Source organism: Dreissena polymorpha, chromosome 9 (assembly GCF_020536995.1).
Source record: "Dreissena polymorpha isolate Duluth1 chromosome 9, UMN_Dpol_1.0, whole genome shotgun sequence".
Taxonomy (NCBI): Eukaryota; Metazoa; Mollusca; class Bivalvia; order Myida; family Dreissenidae; genus Dreissena; species Dreissena polymorpha.
Window position 1 is genome coordinate 62225942 of NC_068363.1, and position 18927 is coordinate 62244868.

The 18927-nt window shown below is 39.3% G+C and overlaps 2 protein-coding genes across 3 annotated transcripts; one reads left to right on the top strand and one right to left on the bottom strand.

The window, feature by feature from the left end:
- LOC127845235 (uncharacterized) lies at positions 1–5324 on the top strand. The gene is made up of 5 exons (XM_052376046.1): positions 1–16; positions 2021–2186; positions 2518–2596; positions 2985–3222; positions 4781–5324. Exons 4-5 carry the CDS (start codon positions 3134–3136, stop codon positions 5217–5219), a joined length of 528 nt encoding a protein of 175 aa, XP_052232006.1. The 5' UTR covers positions 1–16; positions 2021–2186; positions 2518–2596; positions 2985–3133; the 3' UTR covers positions 5220–5324.
- Positions 5325–5349: 25 nt separating this feature from the next.
- LOC127845230 (HAUS augmin-like complex subunit 4) lies at positions 5350–18739 on the bottom strand. 2 transcript variants are annotated; one of them, XM_052376039.1, is made up of 10 exons: positions 18573–18739; positions 17949–18088; positions 16760–16891; positions 14116–14253; positions 10727–10832; positions 10060–10199; positions 8621–8751; positions 7804–7870; positions 6718–6786; positions 5542–5690 (listed from the first exon to the last, which is right to left on the bottom strand). In XM_052376039.1, the coding sequence occupies exons 1-9, from the start codon at positions 18622–18624 to the stop codon at positions 6760–6762; spliced, it is 933 nt and encodes a 310-aa protein (XP_052231999.1). In that variant the 5' UTR covers positions 18625–18739; the 3' UTR covers positions 5542–5690; positions 6718–6759. The 2 variants fall into 2 exon arrangements, with proteins under 2 accessions (XP_052231998.1, XP_052231999.1); XM_052376038.1 differs by lacking the exon at positions 7804–7870 and having other exon boundaries at positions 5350–5690; positions 18573–18731.
- Between the last annotated feature and the right edge of the window lie 188 nt (positions 18740–18927).

The window sequence follows — 18927 nt, forward strand, 5'->3', positions numbered from 1 at the left end:
TTCACACTATAGACCAGTAAGTTTGACTGTGATATTTTGTAAACTTCTAGAAACCTTTGTTAGAGACTCTGTCATGAAACATATGGAAGATAATAACTTGTTTACCAGTCATTAGCATGGTTTTAGACAAAACACTCTTGTGTTACCCAACTTCTCGAGGTTGTAGAGCAATGGTCACATATTTTAGAGAATGGCGGCAGTATCTACTTAGATTTTGCCAAAGCTTTCAATACAGTCCCATATGAACGACTCTTAGGAAAACTACATACATTGTACTTACGGAATCCGCGGGAAAGTGCATGGTTGGATTAAATCATTTTTATTGAACAGGCACCAACAAGTTCGTGTCGGGGCGTCAGAATCTACTTGGGTACCACAAGGGAGTGTCTTAGGACCTACATTGTTTCTTGTATATATAAATGACTTGCCGGACATTGTTGAAAACATAGTAAAACTTTTCGCTGATGACACGAACATTTATAGAGTAATTTCTGGACCATCCGATATTGACAGCCTCCAGAGGGATATAGACAGTTTACAACAGTGGTCAGATACATGGCTTCTCAGATTTAATACTGGAAAATGTAAATGTATGCACTTTGGCAAAGAGAACCCTAAACATCAATATGCAATAGGTAACACTTCAATTGAAAACGGGAAACAAGAAAGAGACCTCGGTGTTATATTTGATGACGAACTAAAGTTTAATAAACATATAGCTCAAAAAGTTAAAAAAGCCACTCAACAAGTAGGCATGATACGGAACACTTTCTCTTGCATGGATCCTGAAGTATTTATACCTTTATACAAAAGTTTTGTTCGTCCGCATCTGGAATATACTAGTGTAGTGTGGAATCCCACTTACAGGAAATATATTTTAGCCATAGAAAATTTCCAGCGCAGGGCCACCAAAATGGTTACAGGATTGAAAGAAAAGTCATACGAAGAAAGACTGAGAATTTTAGGTCTCCCCACCTTAATATACAGAAGGGATCGAGCGGACATGTTACAAATCTTTAAAATGTTGAATAAGTTTTAAAGTGTTAATATCGACGACATTGAACTTGTACAGAACAACAATAGGGGTCACAAATACAAACTTAAGAAACACACCATACAGTCTAATTTCGGAGCGAAACGTTTTTCCAACAGAGTGATTAACGAGTGGAACGTATTGCCGAATAAATCCGTAGTCAGAAAATGTCAACGCCTTCAAGAGCTCACTTAACAGCAGCTGGAAGGACCGTGAAAACAAGTTTTTCTATCAGTAGACAGTCAAAATACTTCATACGTGTAAGATACACAGTGTAAACAAACTTAAATTGTCAATCGATTTAAATTGGGCCACCCATGATTTATCTCACCAACGGCCAGCGACGACAAAAATTAAGGTAAACGATGGTACTTAAGACGTCTATACGCATAAGACGTTTTATAAAAGCGTAATTATGATGAAGTACCTAATATCGATATACTGTCTGCACGTCAATTTAATCTCTTTATTGCTTCTTGTATCCTTAGCAGGGCATTGAAAATTATTTCAACCAAGGCGAGTTGAATAGGTCTAATTAGCGTCTGGAGCACATGCCCCTGTATATGACGTCATTTTAATCTGCATCAATGCATGTGTACTGTAGTTGATGTCGTCATATTAACTCATGACGTCACTTTGTTTACACGAGGATCAAACGCGTCTCAGTCAGGAATAATATCTTGTCAATATCTTCTTTAGAACATTAATTTTGCTTGCGCCGTTTGTCATCCAATTAGTAATTGTAATGGATGTTTCTATTCCACAATCTCCACCACAGATCGTCGATGGCATAACGTTGAAATTTCCAGCAGTGTTGTGGCGTCTTGTAAACAGTTGTAACACAGGTGCAATTGGATGGGAAAGCGATGGGACGTGTGTAAGAATTGATCAAGAAAAGTTTGAAGAAAACTACCTCAATACGCAAACGTTTTTCAAGACCAAACATTTTCAGAGCTTTATTCGACAACTAAACATCTATGGTTTCAGGAAGTTGCCATCTCACTATCATAGATCACAGGATGAGGCAGTGTTCGTTTATAGACATGAGTGTTTTAGCAGAGGCCATCCTGAGCGTCTGTCAGGGGTTGTAAGAAATACAGCAGTTAGGCGTACTCAACGGGAAAAATCCATCAGGGACCTTGAAGCAAAACATGTAAGGAGTTATGGAGCAAAGTAACAGTAATGTTTAACTTTTGTAAAGTTGTTGTTTGAGCTTAAAGTTTAACTGTGAACATAAAATTCACAGACCTGTAATAGTTTAACCCTTTATACTGTTTTTAACTGGGTTAGGCCTATTATACAACTATGAATGCAAAAAATGTATTCACACAATAATTTCCTGCCTGCTGGTAAGGTTAGATTTTGTTGTCTTAAGTGTTGACATTTGATCGAACTCGTGATTTGAAGCCACCAGGGCAGTTTTCATCCTGAAAAAAAAATCCATTTAAAGATTGTCATTGTGTAATGAAGATTTCATTTTTCAGGGCAAGATCCTCTTTGATGACAATGATTCTCATGACAAAAGTCCTGTCAAAACTAAAATATGCTGCTTGAAAAAAGAAGGTACAAATGGGAATTGGACTATGATGTTCGAGAAACATTTATATTCCTGAAAATTTTATAATTACGAAACATACTGCAGTGATTTTGTTTCCCCATTAGAGAAAAGTACAGGTACAATACAACATTGGGGAAAAAATTACGCGAAAAAACAAAATACCCCAGTGAGAGGCCACACATTCCTTAATCTAGGCCTTTTAGCTTTATTTTAGTTTTAATATATAGCCAATTGATGTCTTAACTCATGGCAAATAATATCATTAATTGCTAAAGGCACAACTAAATTGTGTACGTTATGAAATGTCTCTACATCAGCATGTACATTGTACTTGGACAGATGTATGCATTAACCATTTGAAACATAAATGAAATTAGCACTATTCTTTGCTAGTTGACGAAAGCCATCCATTGTTGAAGAGCAACCAAGCATCAAATGGCCTCCCCACTGGGACCCTAGCAGGGACTCAGAAAAGGGCAAAGTCCTCAAAGGTGACCACTGTCTACTTCAACTCTCGGGGCCCAACAAGCGACATTCAGACCATGAGCCCGAGCAAACTCCACCACCAGGTGGCTGATATACTCTCAGCCTTGAACCAGAGTGATGATGAAGACGGTCCCCCTTTCAAAAGGTAACTATTCTGTAAGTTACTTTCTTTCTTGATGTTTGTTGTTGTTGTTATATTTCACATGTTGTGAAACAAATTGTGTTCACTAGTCTTAATTTTTTGTACAAAAAGTAACATATGAGCCATGCTGTGCCAAAACCGGTACTTAATGTGTGTGCAGTCTGCAAAGGCTAATCTGGGACGACACTATGCACATGCATTAAGCCCCATTTTCCCACAGCTAGGATAATATAATAGTGTTTTTTTTTTCTCCAAAATTTATTAACAAAAGGGAGTATTAAGATGTTCAATTAAGAGGAGCTCGTAAGATGCATGTACAAAAGACAAATATTTATAATTTTTCGACACAACTATTAGTTCACTTATATACCATATTCTAAAATAGAAGAGACATTTCAAATTTGAATTTAACATACATTCCATTTTTAATTGAATTCAATTCTATGAAAATTATGTCTGAATTTGATTGTGCGATGCTCATATTAGCAGACTTATTTAAAGCATTTTTTTTATGCCCCCAGATCGAAAGATCGGGGGTATATTGTTTTTGGCCTGTCTGTCATTGTATGTGTCCGTGTGTCCCAAAACTTTAACCTTCTACATAACTTTTGCAATATTAAACGTAGCAACTTGATATTTGGCATGCATGTGTATCTCATGGAGCTGCACATTTTGAGTGGTGAAAGGTCAAGGTCATCCTTCAAGGTCAAAGGTCAATTTGTTTTTTTCCAAAAAACTTTAACCTTCTTCATAACTTTTGCAATATTGAAAGTAGCAACTTGATATTTGGCATGCATGTGTATCTCATAGAGCTGCACATTTTGAGTGGTGAAAGGTCAAGGTCATTCTTCAAGGTCCGGGCTGGCTCAGTCGAGGCACTGGACTATTCATCAGAGGATTGTTGGTTTGATTCCAAGCCTGACATTACTTGTGTGGGTCATGAAATTATTGTCACTGAAATTTGCCCCCTACCTCTGATTAGGAAGGCAGTTACTTGAACATGTATGTGCACTAATTCCTGTGGACTAGCCTAAATTTGATTTTTGCTAAGAAGAGACTAACGAAAAATGTCATAAAAGCGGAAAGTGTTGTCCCTAATTAGCTTGTGCAGATTGTACAGGCTAATCTGGGACACTTACGCACATGCTGTATGCCCAGTTTCCTCAGAACACAACTCGGCTTATCCAGGAAGTTTGAGGAGGTTTATGGACCACAGTGTTATGACTGCAATACAAAAGTCATGTACTGTTAAATATGGCATCAAATCAAAATAACCCTTTCCTGCCTTGAAGCAAAGTGAAAATGGCTTTATGCAACTAGCATAAAATCCGAACAGCCTGCCAGTAAATCGCAGTTTGTTCAGGTTTATGCTTTGTTCTATTAATCAGTATCTTGGGTTTGAAAATGAAGCCTTTCAAACTTGAATCTGGTAAGAAAGGTCTTTAACTAGATTTTCTACGGGAATACAAACATGTCAAAATGCATATCTGAGCGGGAAACAGTTCAACAAATAAAAACAAGTACATTATGAACGCATGATCTATCGCATCTGTTGTTTCAGGTCATGCACAATCCGTACCGTTCATAGACCTGCAGATCTGGAGAAAAAAGGTGCTACCCTGGCGTGTCTGGATAAACTTTCCCAGGACAGCAACCTCCCTACGTCTTGCAATCATCTCATGTTTGGATGTCCCCTGGATGAAAATGATGATCTTGATGACAACGATTTGAGTCTGGACTTTGATCCCAGTTTGTACGGCACAAATCATGATTACATGTCCATTTTGAATAGTTTAAACACAGATTTTGGTTCCAAGTGTCTGGATGATGGCTTGTGTCATACTGTGATGTGTAGCCGGGACATTGACGTTCTCAATGGGCAGATGATGTCCAATAATGCTATAGATTCTGTGACCAGTTTTTTGGATGATCAGATCTTAACACCGGCATATTTTGATCCAGAAACAGGGTTGGTAACCCTGCTGTTACCTGAATTCTGAATTTTTTATTTTCAACACCATTGGGCATGTTTTTTTAAAGTTGTTATTTTGTAGCATTCCTATTTGATTTTTCTGACAGTGTTGGAAAATAAAATAAAAAATCTATATTGTGTATTTTATACCCAAAGAATAAAATTAATATGTTTATTATGTTAAAAATACGCATTTTCTTTTAAAACGTGAAACATAAAATAATAAACTACATGGAAGTGGATACAATGGCCGTGTGAAACGCGTTCATTCAGTCACCAATGAATTGTCTCAAACTGTCATCCAGTTACAGAATGCTTCCCCTGCGATTTATCAAACTCTGCAAGTGCCCACTGTTTGTTCTCAAGTTCTGACAACAACTGTCCATACTCTGCCACAATTTTCTCAAAGCCCCCGCCCACTGCCTGATAAGCCTTCAGCGCTTGCTCTCTATGCAACTTCTCCTTCTCAGCTTCCTTGTGGGCTTCCTCCAGATGAGACCTGCAGGTTAAAAGCAAGTTTGTTCATATTTGAGGGTTGATCTGCAAAAAGGGATTTAATGCATGAGCATAAATAGTAATCTAAGATTAGCCTGTGCAGTCTGCACATGTAAATCAGGGGCGACACTTTTCGCTTTTATTGTATTTTGCGTTTGAAGGAAGACTCTTCTTGACAATAATCAAGTTTAGGCAGAAAGAGTCTCTAGTCTGATACACCTGTGTGGACTGCATCTGGGATGACACTTTAGGCACATGCATTTAACCACGTTTAATCAGAGCGCAATTCATTCACAAAACTTTCATTTCATAGACATGATGTGATCAGAAAAACAAGTGTCATGAATTCATGTCCACTTATAAATGATTTTCAAATATATGTCACTCCACTATATTGATCCCTTTTGTATGCTAAATGTCTTACCTGACATTCCTGGGAGCTAAGTGTCTTTCCTGACATTCCTGAGCGCTTAATGTCTTACCTGACATTTCTGAGTGCTTAATGTTTTACCTAACATTCCTGAGACCAAAATGTCTTACCTGACATTACTAAGACCTAAATGTCTTACCTGACATTCCTGGGAGCTAAATGTCTTACCTGACATTCCTGAGACCTAAATGTCTTACCTGACAATCCTGAGACCTAAATGTCTTACCTGACATTCCTGAGACCTAAATGTCTTACCTGACATTCCTGAGACCTAAATGTCTTACCTACATTCCTGAGACCTAAATGTCTTACCTGACATTCCTGAGACCTAAATGTCTTACCTACATTCCTGAGACCTAAATGTCTTACCTGACATTCCTGGGAGCTAAATGTCTTACCTGACATTCCTGAGATCAAAATGTCTTACCTGACATTCCTGAGATCAAAATGTCTTACCTGACATTCCTGACAGCTAAATGTCTTACCTGACATTCCTGAGCGCTTACTGTCTTACCTGACATTCCTGAGATCAAAATGTCTTACCTGACATTCCTGACAGCTAAATGTCTTATCTGACATTTCTTAGAGCTACATGTCTTACCTGACATTCCTGAGCGCTTGGACAGTCTCCAAGGTAAAGGTTTCAGTAAGAATTTGTAACTCGACCATCCTGAAAACATTTATAAAGGTAAATAATTTTACATGTTTTGTTATGAACTTCATTTAACAACAATAATCATAATACCGGGTAGATGTATTTAATAAAACATGTATGCCTCTGACAAGCAGCAACAATATGTGTAGATATGTGCAATCTTTTCATAATACAAGGCTTTGTGAACTTGACATTTGACCTTGAAATAAACACATATTTCCTTTCTTGTAAGTAAACTGCACACCACTTTAGATGATCATAGGTCTCTTAAGATATTGTGTGGGAATAAACGTAGTGATACAAGCCCCTATGACCATGATCTTTGATCTAAAAAAACAATAGGGGTATTCCTTTTTTTCCTAAGTAACAAACATACAAATATAGACAATTGTGGATCAAAGTGTTCTCTAGAAACAAATTAAATGACACAAGCCTCTGTGACCTTGCCCCGATGCTTTCAAAATTTAAAAAGGTGTCTTCCCTTCTTTCAAAGTTGCCATCATACCAAATGGGATGATCTTCGGTAAAAGTGTTCTTAAGATATCATGCAACAACGAATTTTATGTTGCAACTCTGTACTATTGACCTTTGACATGTTGAGCCCAAAATCTCTTGGCGTATTAATTTCTTTCTTTTTAAGTAACCATCATACCAATTTGCATGATTTTTTATCAAAGTTTTATCCAGATATCATGTGGAAAACAATTGTCTCTAAGGGCTCACCTACTGACGGACAAGAGCAAAGCAATATCCCTCAACTAGTTTGAAGGGAAGCAAAATAACTTTAGAGCTTTGTCACAAATGTGACTCATATTTCCAGCACGGTTTTTCAGCTACTTTAAAGGGGAGATAATTCAGGAAAGTTTGAATTTAATACTCAAAGAAATGTGGAGGCTGTCAGCTCCACTGACTTGGAATATATTATGCAGGAAAAACGACAAACTGACGAAAAAATTGACTTATATACACACCCTCCTTACAGAAGTGTTATAAGTATTAACTTAGCAGAAACAATCACATATACAGTCTCACCTGCACATCCGACCACTTGCATTTAGCGACCCACCCCGCTAAACGACGGTTATTGATTCCTCCCAAGCTAAAATCAATTAAAAATGGCTTTACTTAACGACCACCTTAAATCCGCGACCAACGACCTTTGTTTGTCTTACAAATTAACACTCATTACGACAGTAAGCGACCATGTTGCAGTTTTGCAGTGAAGTTGCTAAGCAATGGTGACACTCAACTAACAATGCAGGTGCTAATCCTCTACTTGGCATCCACGCTTACCGGGATCGGGAGCAAACTGTGAAAACTCGGCTGACATTAATTATATTTTTACTTAAAGTTTGAAAATAATTGTTTTGATTCCAATGACAATTTTTACTCAAAGGTAAGTTTGTAACGGACAGCAGTATAAAAAGGGAGGTAGATAATTTTTCAAGCACTTGCAAAAGTACACAAATCAGAGCAGTATGTCTTCTACTAAACGAAAGTGTCTTACATTGGAAGAGCGGATGAAAGCACTAAAATGCTTGAATCCGGGAGGAGCTGTAGAGCTGTAGCGACCGAGATGGGTGTTGGCAAGACACAAATACAGTCGGTGTTGAAAAGAAAACGAGAAATTATTGAAGAATATAAAGGGGACGGTAATCTACAAACCAAGCGTCCGCGGAAAGCAACAGAATATGATGATCTGAATGACCTTGTTCACAAGTGGTTCCTGGATGCACTGTCTAATCTGAGAGAACACTTTCCCCCTAGACTGGATGTTTGTTTATGAGTGACTTCTTTAAAACGAAAAATTTCATAAAAGCGGCACACATGCATAAAGCCCCGTGCATACCTGATTTTTAAGCTCATTGCATCACACTTTGCGTACAGCCACTCAGCAGTGATGGTGTCTTGTTCAACCTGTCTCTCCAGCTTGAAGCGTGATATCAAGGTATCCAGTAGTTGAAGTGAGTCTAACAGCGTCTTCAAAAAGAAACAATAGTTCAAAGAATGATTAAATAAGGTTAGAAAAAAACTCATTTTTTAACGGTTACTTGTATGTATAAATGTGAAAGAGGGTTTGACTCTTTAAGGCAGAGAAATCCACTTCAAAGAAAGTTTGGCTTTTTTATTTTCACTGAAATATATTGTAAGCAAAACTACATTTATAAGTTTCTTGGTTACAGGGTAAATAAAGTTGCTACAAGTGAAAGAATCATGTTTGGAGGGCAAATAAATGTGCTACAAGTGAAAGTATATTTTCTGAGGGCAAATAAATGTGCTACAAGTCAAAGAACATTTTTTCTGAGGGCAAATAAATGTGTTACAATTGAAAGTATCATGTTGGGGAAAATAAATGTGCTACAGGTGAAAGTGTCATGGTTTGAGGGCCAATATATGTGCTACAAGTGAAAGTATCATGTTGGAGGTCAAATACATGAGATACAAGTAAAAGTATCATGTAGGAGGGATAATAAATGAGCTACAAGTAAAAGTGTCATGGTTTGAGGGCCAATTTATGTGCTACAAGTTAAAGTATCACGTTGAAGAGAAAATAATTGTGCCACAAGTGAAAGTGCCATGGTTTGAGGGCCAATATATGTGCTACAACTTAAAGTATCATGATGGAGGGCAAGTAAATGTGCTACAAGTAAAAGTTTTATGGTTGGAGGGGAAATATATGTGATACAAGAAAAAGTGTCATGTATGAGGGCAAATGAATGTGCTAAAGTGAAAATATCATGGGCGCAGATCAATTTAATGCACTACAAGTAAAAGTATCACTGTTGCAGGGCAAATAAATGTGCTACAAATAAAAATATCGTGGGTGAATGAAAAATGAATGTGCTACAGGTGAAAATATAATGGTTGCATGTAAATTAAATGCCCTACTAGTAAAAGTATCACTGTTGGGAGGCAAATAAATGTGCTAAAAGTGAAAATATCATGGCTGAATGGCAAAAATAAATGTGCTCATAAACTATATATTCCTTTTGCATTACAACTTTCTATAATAAATTCTATATCCATTCATCACCAAGCTTAATTCTATAACTGCAGATATCCCTCTTTAGGCTTTTGATGGACATTAATATACCATATGAGGCTCACTCTGTTTAAAAGGGGGGTTTAATGTGCTTAACATGTTGTCCCAGATTAGCCTGTGCAGTCTCATAAAAACGAAGTGTCTTCCCTGATTAGCCTGTGCAGAATGCACAGGCTTATTTGGGATGACACTGTATGCACATGCATTAAACCCCCTTTTCTCATAGCGTGTTTTATGTATATTACCTGATAGTAGGTTTCAAAGAGTTTTTCCTTCTTCACATAATCTTCTTTTAGTTTCTGTTTGTTCTCTGCCAACTGCAGAGTTTCACCTTCAACAATGGCAGGCAGTTGTGATGATTTGGCAAACATCAACTTTGAACTCTCTAAAAAACATTTTAGTTATTTTTTATATGTTAAACAACACAATAAAGGTACGGCCTGTCGTGAAGAAAGGGCAAAAAAGTTTGTTTGTTCAAATAAAGGACAACTGAATCCTATTCAAAACCGTAATGGACAAAAGCGTGATCACAAATTAGTAAAGTACTTATGTCACTACATCTCAACATCTCAAATGAAAGACAAGTTAGTAGGTAATAAGAGTCATGTCACGTAAAATTGTGTCTTATACCATATGCAGCCAGCGTAGCTCTAGGCCAGCTGTGCATCAACATAGACAAGTCAGGAGCTACCTTGTCTGCTACAAAGTCATGCTAGGTTTCATGGTCTAAACAACAGACAGGGTAGATTTTGGTCTGTAGCTACACTGGCCGAACATGGCATAAGACCCATTTGGGCATGATGCAGCTCAATTGTAGTGTTGGATTGAACAAGCTCCTTGTGAATTGTGATGGCAGTGTCTTTATCACTTAACAAAGGATAATTTGTATGAAAGATTTGTAATCATATATACCTTGAGACGTGCTTTGCGGGTCATGAGCCATCACAAGGTTTTCACACCTGCGCCGCAGCCGTTCCTCCATTACAGGTATGAGAGCTTGTTGAAGAGAGGACAGATGCTGAAAGCAGTGTATGTACTGGGGCTAACATCCTCACACATTCAGGTATGAGAGCTTGTTGAAGAGAGGACAGATGCTGAAAGCAGTGTATGTACTGGGGCTAACATCCTCACACATTCAGGTATGAGAGCTTGTTGAAGAGAGGACAGATGCTGAAAGCAGTGTATGTACTGGGGCTAACATCCTCACACATTCAGGTATGAGAGCTTGTTGAAGAGAGGACAGATGCTGAAAGCAGTGTATGTACTGGGGCTAACATCCTCACACATTCAGGTATGAGAGCTTGTTGAAGAGAGGACAGATGCTGAAAGCAGTGTATGTACTGGGGCTAACATCCTCACACATACAGGTATGAGAGCTTGTTGAAGAGAGGACAGATGCTGAAAGCAGTGTATGTACTGGGGCTAACATACTCACACATTCAGGTATGAGAGCTTGTTGAAGAGAGGACAGATGCTGAAAGCAGTGTATGTACTGGGGCTAACATCCTCACACATACAGGTATGAGAGCTTGTTGAAGAGAGGACAGATGCTGAAAGCAGTGTATGTACTGGGGCTAACATCCTCACACATTCAGGTATGAGAGCTTGTTGAAGAGAGGACAGATGCTGAAAGCAGTGTATGTACTGGGGCTAACATCCTCACACATACAGGTATGAGAGCTTGTTGAAGAGAGGACAGATGCTGAAAGCAGTGTATGTACTGGGGCTAACATCCTCACACATTCAGGTATGAGAGCTTGTTGAAGAGAGGACAGATGCTGAAAGCAGTGTATGTACTGGGGCTAACATCCTCACACATTCAGGTATGAGAGCTTGTTGAAGAGAGGACAGATGCTAAAAGCAGTGTATGTACTGGGGCTAACATCCTCACACATTCAGGTATGAGAGCTTGTTGAAGAGAGGACAGATGCTGAAAGCAGTGTATGTACTGGGGCTAACATCCTCACACATTCAGGTATGAGAGCTTGTTGAAGAGAGGACAGATGCTGAAAGCAGTGTATGTACTGGGGCTAACATCCTCACACATACAGGTATGAGAGCTTGTTGAAGAGAGGACAGATGCTGAAAGCAGTGTATGTACTGGGGCTAACATCCTCACACATTCAGGTATGAGAGCTTGTTGAAGAGAGGACAGATGCTGAAAGCAGTGTATGTACTGGGGCTAACATCCTCACACATTCAGGTATGAGAGCTTGTTGAAGAGAGGACAGATGCTGAAAGCAGTGTATGTACTGGGGCTAACATCCTCACACATTCAGGTATGAGAGCTTGTTGAAGAGAGGACAGATGCTGAAAGCAGTGTATGTACTGGGGCTAACATCCTCACCATACAGGTATGAGAGCTTGTTGAAAAGAGGACAGATGCTGAAAACAGTGTATGTACTGGGGCTAACATCCTCACACATTCAGGTATGAGAGCTTGTTGAAGAGAGGACCGATGCTGAAAGCAGTGTATGTACTGGGGCTAACATCCTCACACATACAGGTATGAGAGCTTGTTGAAGAGAGGACAGATGCTGAAAGCAGTGTATGTACTGGGGCTAACATCCTCACACATTCAGGTATGAGAGCTTGTTGAAGAGAGGACAGATGCTGAAAGCAGTGTATGTACTGGGGCTAACATCCTCACACATTCAGGTATGAGAGCTTGTTGAAGAGAGGACAGATGCTGAAAGCAGTGTATGTACTGGGGCTAACATCCTCACACATACAGGTATGAGAGCTTGTTGAAGAGAGGACAGATGCTGAAAGCAGTGTATGTACTGGGGCTAACATCCTTACACATTCAGGTATGAGAGCTTGTTGAAGAGAGGACAGATGCTGAAAGCAGTGTATGTACTGGGGCTAACATCCTCACACATACAGGTATGAGAGCTTGTTAAAGAGAGGAGAGATGCTGAAAGCAGTGTATGTACTGGGGCTAACATCCTCACACATTCAGGTATGAGAGCTTGTTGAAGAGAGGACAGATGCTGAAAGCAGTGTATGTACTGGGGCTAACATCCTCACACATTCAGGTATGAGAGCTTGTTGAAGAGAGGACAGATGCTGAAAGCAGTGTATGTACTGGGGCTAACATCCTCACACATACAGGTATGAGAGCTTGTTGAAGAGAGGACAGATGCTGAAAGCAGTGTATGTACTGGGGCTAATATCCTCACACATTCAGGTATGAGAGCTTGTTGAAGATAGGACAGATGCTGAAAGCAGTGTATGTACTGGGGCTAACATCCTCACACATACAGGTATGAGAGCTTGTTGAAGAGAGGACAGATGCTGAAAGCAGTGTATGTACTGGGGCTCACATCCTCGCACATTCAGGTATGAGAGCTTGTTGAAGAGAGGACAGATGCTGAAAGCAGTGTATGTACTGGGGCTAACATCCTCGCACATTCAGGTATGAGAGCTTGTTGAAGAGAGGACAGATGCTGAAAGCAGTGTATGTACTGGGGCTAACATCCTCGCACATACAGGTATTAGAGCTTGTTGAAGAGAGGACAGATGCTGAAAGCAGTGTATGTACTGGGGCTAACATCCTCACACATTCAGGTATGAGAGCTTGTTGAAGAGAGGACAGATGCTGAAAGCAGTGTATGTACTGGGGCTAACATCCTCACACATTCAGGTATGAGAGCTTGTTGAAGAGAGGACAGATGCTGAAAGCAGTGTATGTACTGGGGCTAACATCCTCACACATTCAGGTATGAGAGCTTGTTGAAGAGAGGACAGATGCTGAAAGCAGTGTATGTACTGGGGCTAACATCCTCACACATTCAGGTATGAGAGCTTGTTGAAGAGAGGACAGATGCTGAAAGCAGTGTATGTACTGGGGCTAACATCCTCACACATTCAGGTATGAGAGCTTGTTGAAGAGAGGACAGATGCTGAAAGCAGTGTATGTACTGGGGCTAACATCCTCACATGTATGATCATAACTAAAGGGAATAGTGTCTGCTTTACATTGCTATAGAATAATAATATGATAAATTGTTTCAAGATCAACCACCAGTATGTGCAAAGAAGGCTGAAAGCTCCTCATAAAATAGCTCTACTTTGTGTTGAAATACTATTAAAACCTATATTAAAGGAATACAATACAATTTAAAGCCCCATAAAAAAGAATAAAATACTATATTTTATTATAGTAACCCAAATAAAAGGAATAACAAACTTTTTAAAACTCCAAAAAGTAATACTACTTTAACCCACATTAAAGGAATAACATACTATTTCAACCCATATAAAAGGAAAAATATACTATTAAAACACTGCAATTCTACCTGCTTGTAAGGATTCTGTCTGTCCAGCTCCTCCCTGGTGAGACCGAGGGTGGTGAGTTTGGAGCTCGGGTCTGGACTGAAGTCCAGGTAGTCACCGATCTCAGCCTGTGTGAGGCACTGCTGCAGGACCTTGTGGAACTGAAGATAAACTTAGGTAGTTGTGGATCAGGGACTAAATGCATGCAGTCTGCACAGGCTAATCAGGGACAACACTTTCCGCCTACAATGAATTTTTGGTAAGTATAGACTTATTCTAAAAAAAAGTACAATTTAAGCAGAAAGTGTCGTCCCTAATTAGCCTTTCCTGACTGCACATGTTAATCTGGGACAACAATTTACGCACATTAATCAAGCCTCATTTTCCCAGAGTGAGGCTCATTTTGTTTGTTTGTTTGGAGCTCGAGTCGGAACTGAAGTTCAGGTAATTGCCAATCTTTAGAGGCTGGTCAGGCACGACACCTTCAGCTTTTATGAAACTTTTCTTTCAAAAAAAATCTCTTTTATACAAAGTCCAGGCAGAAAGTCTGGTCGATCCTGATAGCCTGTGTTGACTGCACAGGCTTATCTGGAACAACTTTTCTCGCACTTTCATTAAGAACCATTTTTGCCAAGCACTGCTCAAACATAAATAAGAGCGATAAATAAAAATATCGGTATAGTGTTTAATACAATTATTCGTATAGTTTTTAATTTATATTTTGGTAAAGTGTTGAATAGAAATATTGGTATAGTGTTAAATACAAAAATAACTAGTGTTTTATCATACAACAACACTGATATCGACCCGATACAAAGGTGCCCGATATAATATTTTATACAATGTAGGTTTTTATGTATTTCTCTATGAATACTATATCTCATCATCATGTCATCACCAGATGATCTCTGAAACTACACAAAGATTTGGAATGCAATCATTGTATTATCACAAGAGGTTAATCACAAAAGTGACACCCATCCATGACCACTTTGTCAACTTTGCTTAAGGGCAAATGTGTGGATCACTGTGAAAAAATTACCACATTTTACGGCTGATGAAATAAAATAAATTTCAATTTAATTACATAAAAAAATGTGTAAGAAGTTTGCTCTATAACATGTTATGATGGCAAACTAACAACCAAAGGTAAGCTGCTGGTCTCTCTAAACCTAACTTGAATGTCTCTAGAGCTGTATAGCTCACCTGCTGATATCTAGAGCTGTAGAGCTCACCTGCTAGTCTCTACAGCTGTAGAGCTCACCTGCTGGTATCTAGAGCTGTAGAGCTCACCTGCTAGTCTCTATATCTGTAGAGCTCACCTGCTGGTATCTAGAGCTGTAGATCTCACCTGCTAGTCTCTACAGCTCATCTGCTTGTCTTGACAGCTGTCGAGCTTACCTGCTTGTCTCTATGGCTGTAGAGCCCGCCTGCTAGTCTCTATAGCTGTAGAGCTCACTTGCTTGTCTCTAGGGCTGTAGAGCTCACCTGCTAGTCTCTAGAGCTGTAAAGCTCACTTTCTTGTGTCTACAGCTGTAGAGCTCACCTGCTTGTCTTTAGAGCTGAAGAGCTCACCTGCTAGTCTCTAGAGCTGTTTAGCTCACCTGCTTATCTCTAGAGCTGTAAAGCTCACCTTCTTGTCTCAAGAGCTGTTAATCTCACCTGATAGTTTCTATAGCTGTTCAATTTACCTGCTGGTCTCTAGACCTGTAAACCTCACCTTCTGGTCTCTAGAGCTGTAAAGCTCATCTGCTGGTCTTTAGAGCTGTATACCTCACCTGCTAGTCTCTAGAGCTGTAAAGCTCACCTGCTGGTCTTTAGAGCTGTAAACCACACCTGTTAGTATCTAGAGCTGTTGAAATCACCTGCCGGTCTTTAGAGCTGTAAACCTCACCTGCTAGTATCTAGAGCTGTTGAAATCACCTTCTGGTCTCTTGAGCTGTAAACCTAACATGCTAATCTCTAGAGCTATTGAAATCAACTTCTGGTCTCTAGAACTGTTCAACTCACCTGCTATTCTCTAGAGCTGTTGGAATCACCTTCTTGTCTTTAGAGCTGTAAACCTCACCTGCTAGTCCCTTTAGCTGTAAACGTCACCTGCTAGTCTCAAGAGCTGTAAACCTCACCTGCTTATCTCTAGAGCTGTAAAGCTCATCTTTTTGTCTCTACAGGCGGAACTATAAAGCTCACCTTCTGGTCTCTAGAGCTGTAAAGCTCACCTGCTAGTCACTAGAGCTGTAAAGCTCACCGTCTGGTCCCTAGAGATGTTGAACTCACCTACTGGTCTCTAGAGCTGTAAATCTCACCTGCTAGTCTCTTTAGCTGTACACATCACCTGCTAGTCTCTAGAGCTGTAAAGCTCACCTTCTGGTCCCTAGAGCTGTAAACCTCACCTGGTAGTATATAGAGCTGTTAACCTCACCTGGTAGTCTCTAGAGCTGTTAAGCTCACCTTCTGGTCCCTAGAGCTGTTGAACTCACCTGGTAGTATATAGAGCTGTAAACCTCACTGTAAAAGCTCACCTTCTGGTCCCTAGAGCTGTTAACTTCACCTGGTAGCATATCGAGCTGTTAACCTCACCTGCTAGTCTCTAGAGCTGTAAAGCTCACCTTCTGGTCTCTAGAGCTGTAAAGCTCACCTTCTGGTCTCTAGAGCTGTAAAGCTAACCTGCTGGTCTCTAGAGCTAAGTGACACTTCCTGACTTCTGATCTCATAGTCCAGTAGCAGCTCCTGCAGCTCCAGATAGAGGATGTTCTGCAGCAGCCAGGAGTGCTTCTCATGCCTCAACAGCTCTTCAGCCTACAATTTATATGCAAATTACATAAGAAACTATATGAACTGCCCCATGTGAAATTGGATCTTATACCTTGTGCGGCCAGCGTAGCTACAGTCTAGCCTCTGCATCATCAGTCTGGTCAGGAGCTACCCTGTCAACTAAACAGTCTTGTAGGGTTTCATCGTTCATGGACAGGGTTACCGGTAGCTCCTAATTAGATGCCATTGTACATTGTTGACTAATCCTAGTCAGGTATATATATATATGCGTAGGAATAAAAGCAGGAGTGATAATGAGTTCAAGATTGAAATTTGAACTGCAAGGCCTCTAGTGATTCCTGGGTTTAAATCATGATTAATTGCTGTCCTTGTTAAGTGTAATGTATGTCGACCACGTGTCTGCATGTTTATCTCTATGCGCATGCCCACTGACCGCTACCCGGCACTATAGCCACATGTTATCTGCCAGTTGTAAAATAAACGTCTTAGAAAGAGCACGCTTATTTTAATTTAGTTTAAACCTATTTATTTTAGCTCGATTGCATCAAAAGCCTAAGGCTTATATAAATGCTCTCGAGTCCGTTTCCTGGGCCTAGAACCAGTACTTTGTGGGAGATCTAAAGAACGCTCCTACGGTGGGGATCGAACCCGTGACCTCCCGGTCGCTAGGCGGACACCATATCCATTACACCACGGCGACCTTTAAACAGCACGCTTGTGTTCTTGACTTGATTGTCTATAATTGCCTTATCACGTTTGTGATACTACTAAGACTTTGTACTTTTGTACAACATACAAAAGTACCATTAGTTATAATAAAATAACATAACATAACATTAAGATCTTGAGAACTCATGCCAAGCTGGGCTTAAACCCGAGACCTCCTGGTCGCAAGGCAGACACCATTATAGCATTGTGACCTCTCTAAAGAGGATATCATCACTTTTTTATTCAGTTTTGTGAGTGATACATGAAAAAAAGAGCGGCTTTTTATAATTTAAAATTAACAGTCAATGATGGTACCTTGAGGTTTGAAATTAGATCAAATTCGTTGTTTTCTGTAGTTTAAATCAATAAATACCTGTTTTAAATCTCTGTGTGTTTGCAATGTCAAACATTCAGGGTTGAGATGGCTTCCTAAACATGACAGCAGGGCACAGAAATCAGGATACTTGTCCACATCAGCAGCTTTTAAACTCAGAAATGGAAACTGGGAACTCACTGTAATATCAAGCACTAAACTAATATTCTTTATATCAATACGATATAGGTTTTAATAAACTTGGATTCAGGCGAAAAATGACTTCGAAACCTTTGAAACACAAAGTCCCAATTGAAATATGACATTTTGGCAAATAATATGACAGTTCAGATAGTTAGGAAACATACCTACCTTACCTTTCGTCTACCTTTTGTCTTCTACTAGAAGTTCTAGGGACTTTCAATAGCTCTTACAGCTAGTTGACAAACATTGATAAGTTTACAGACTTTCTTTTCCACAACAAATCCCGTATAAAGATTTAAATACATATAGTGCATATATATATTGTGTACGGAAAGAATATTGCAAAAAAATACCATTATCATAAGTGTTATGTTGATGTAAAGTAAACCGTTGTCCGAATTGGGATGCATCCGAAATCCAGATACCAAAGATCGTCTGAAGCAAAGACAAAAAATCAAGATAATTATACTCATCCATTACATTTTTCATGATTAATTGTTGAACGTTGACCTTTTCTTGTAGAAGTATCCATTACCTAAGTATTAAACTGAACAAATAATTTAGCATACACCGATGTTTACAAATTTCCCGCAGAACGATAAACAGGTCAAAACGTCCCACACTGACCACAGTCACAACGGTCCATTTTATTGAGGCCCCTGTACCCTAGAACTTTGTGTCGTACGAATATTAAATTTTATATTATAATACATTTAAAACGCTTTCGTCATTGGAAGTTAAAATTTAAAAAATGTTCACTATTATTTAAGCACAGGAGTTTGAAATTTTATCAATATAGCTAATCTAATGGCTAAAAAAAATAATATAGCCCTAT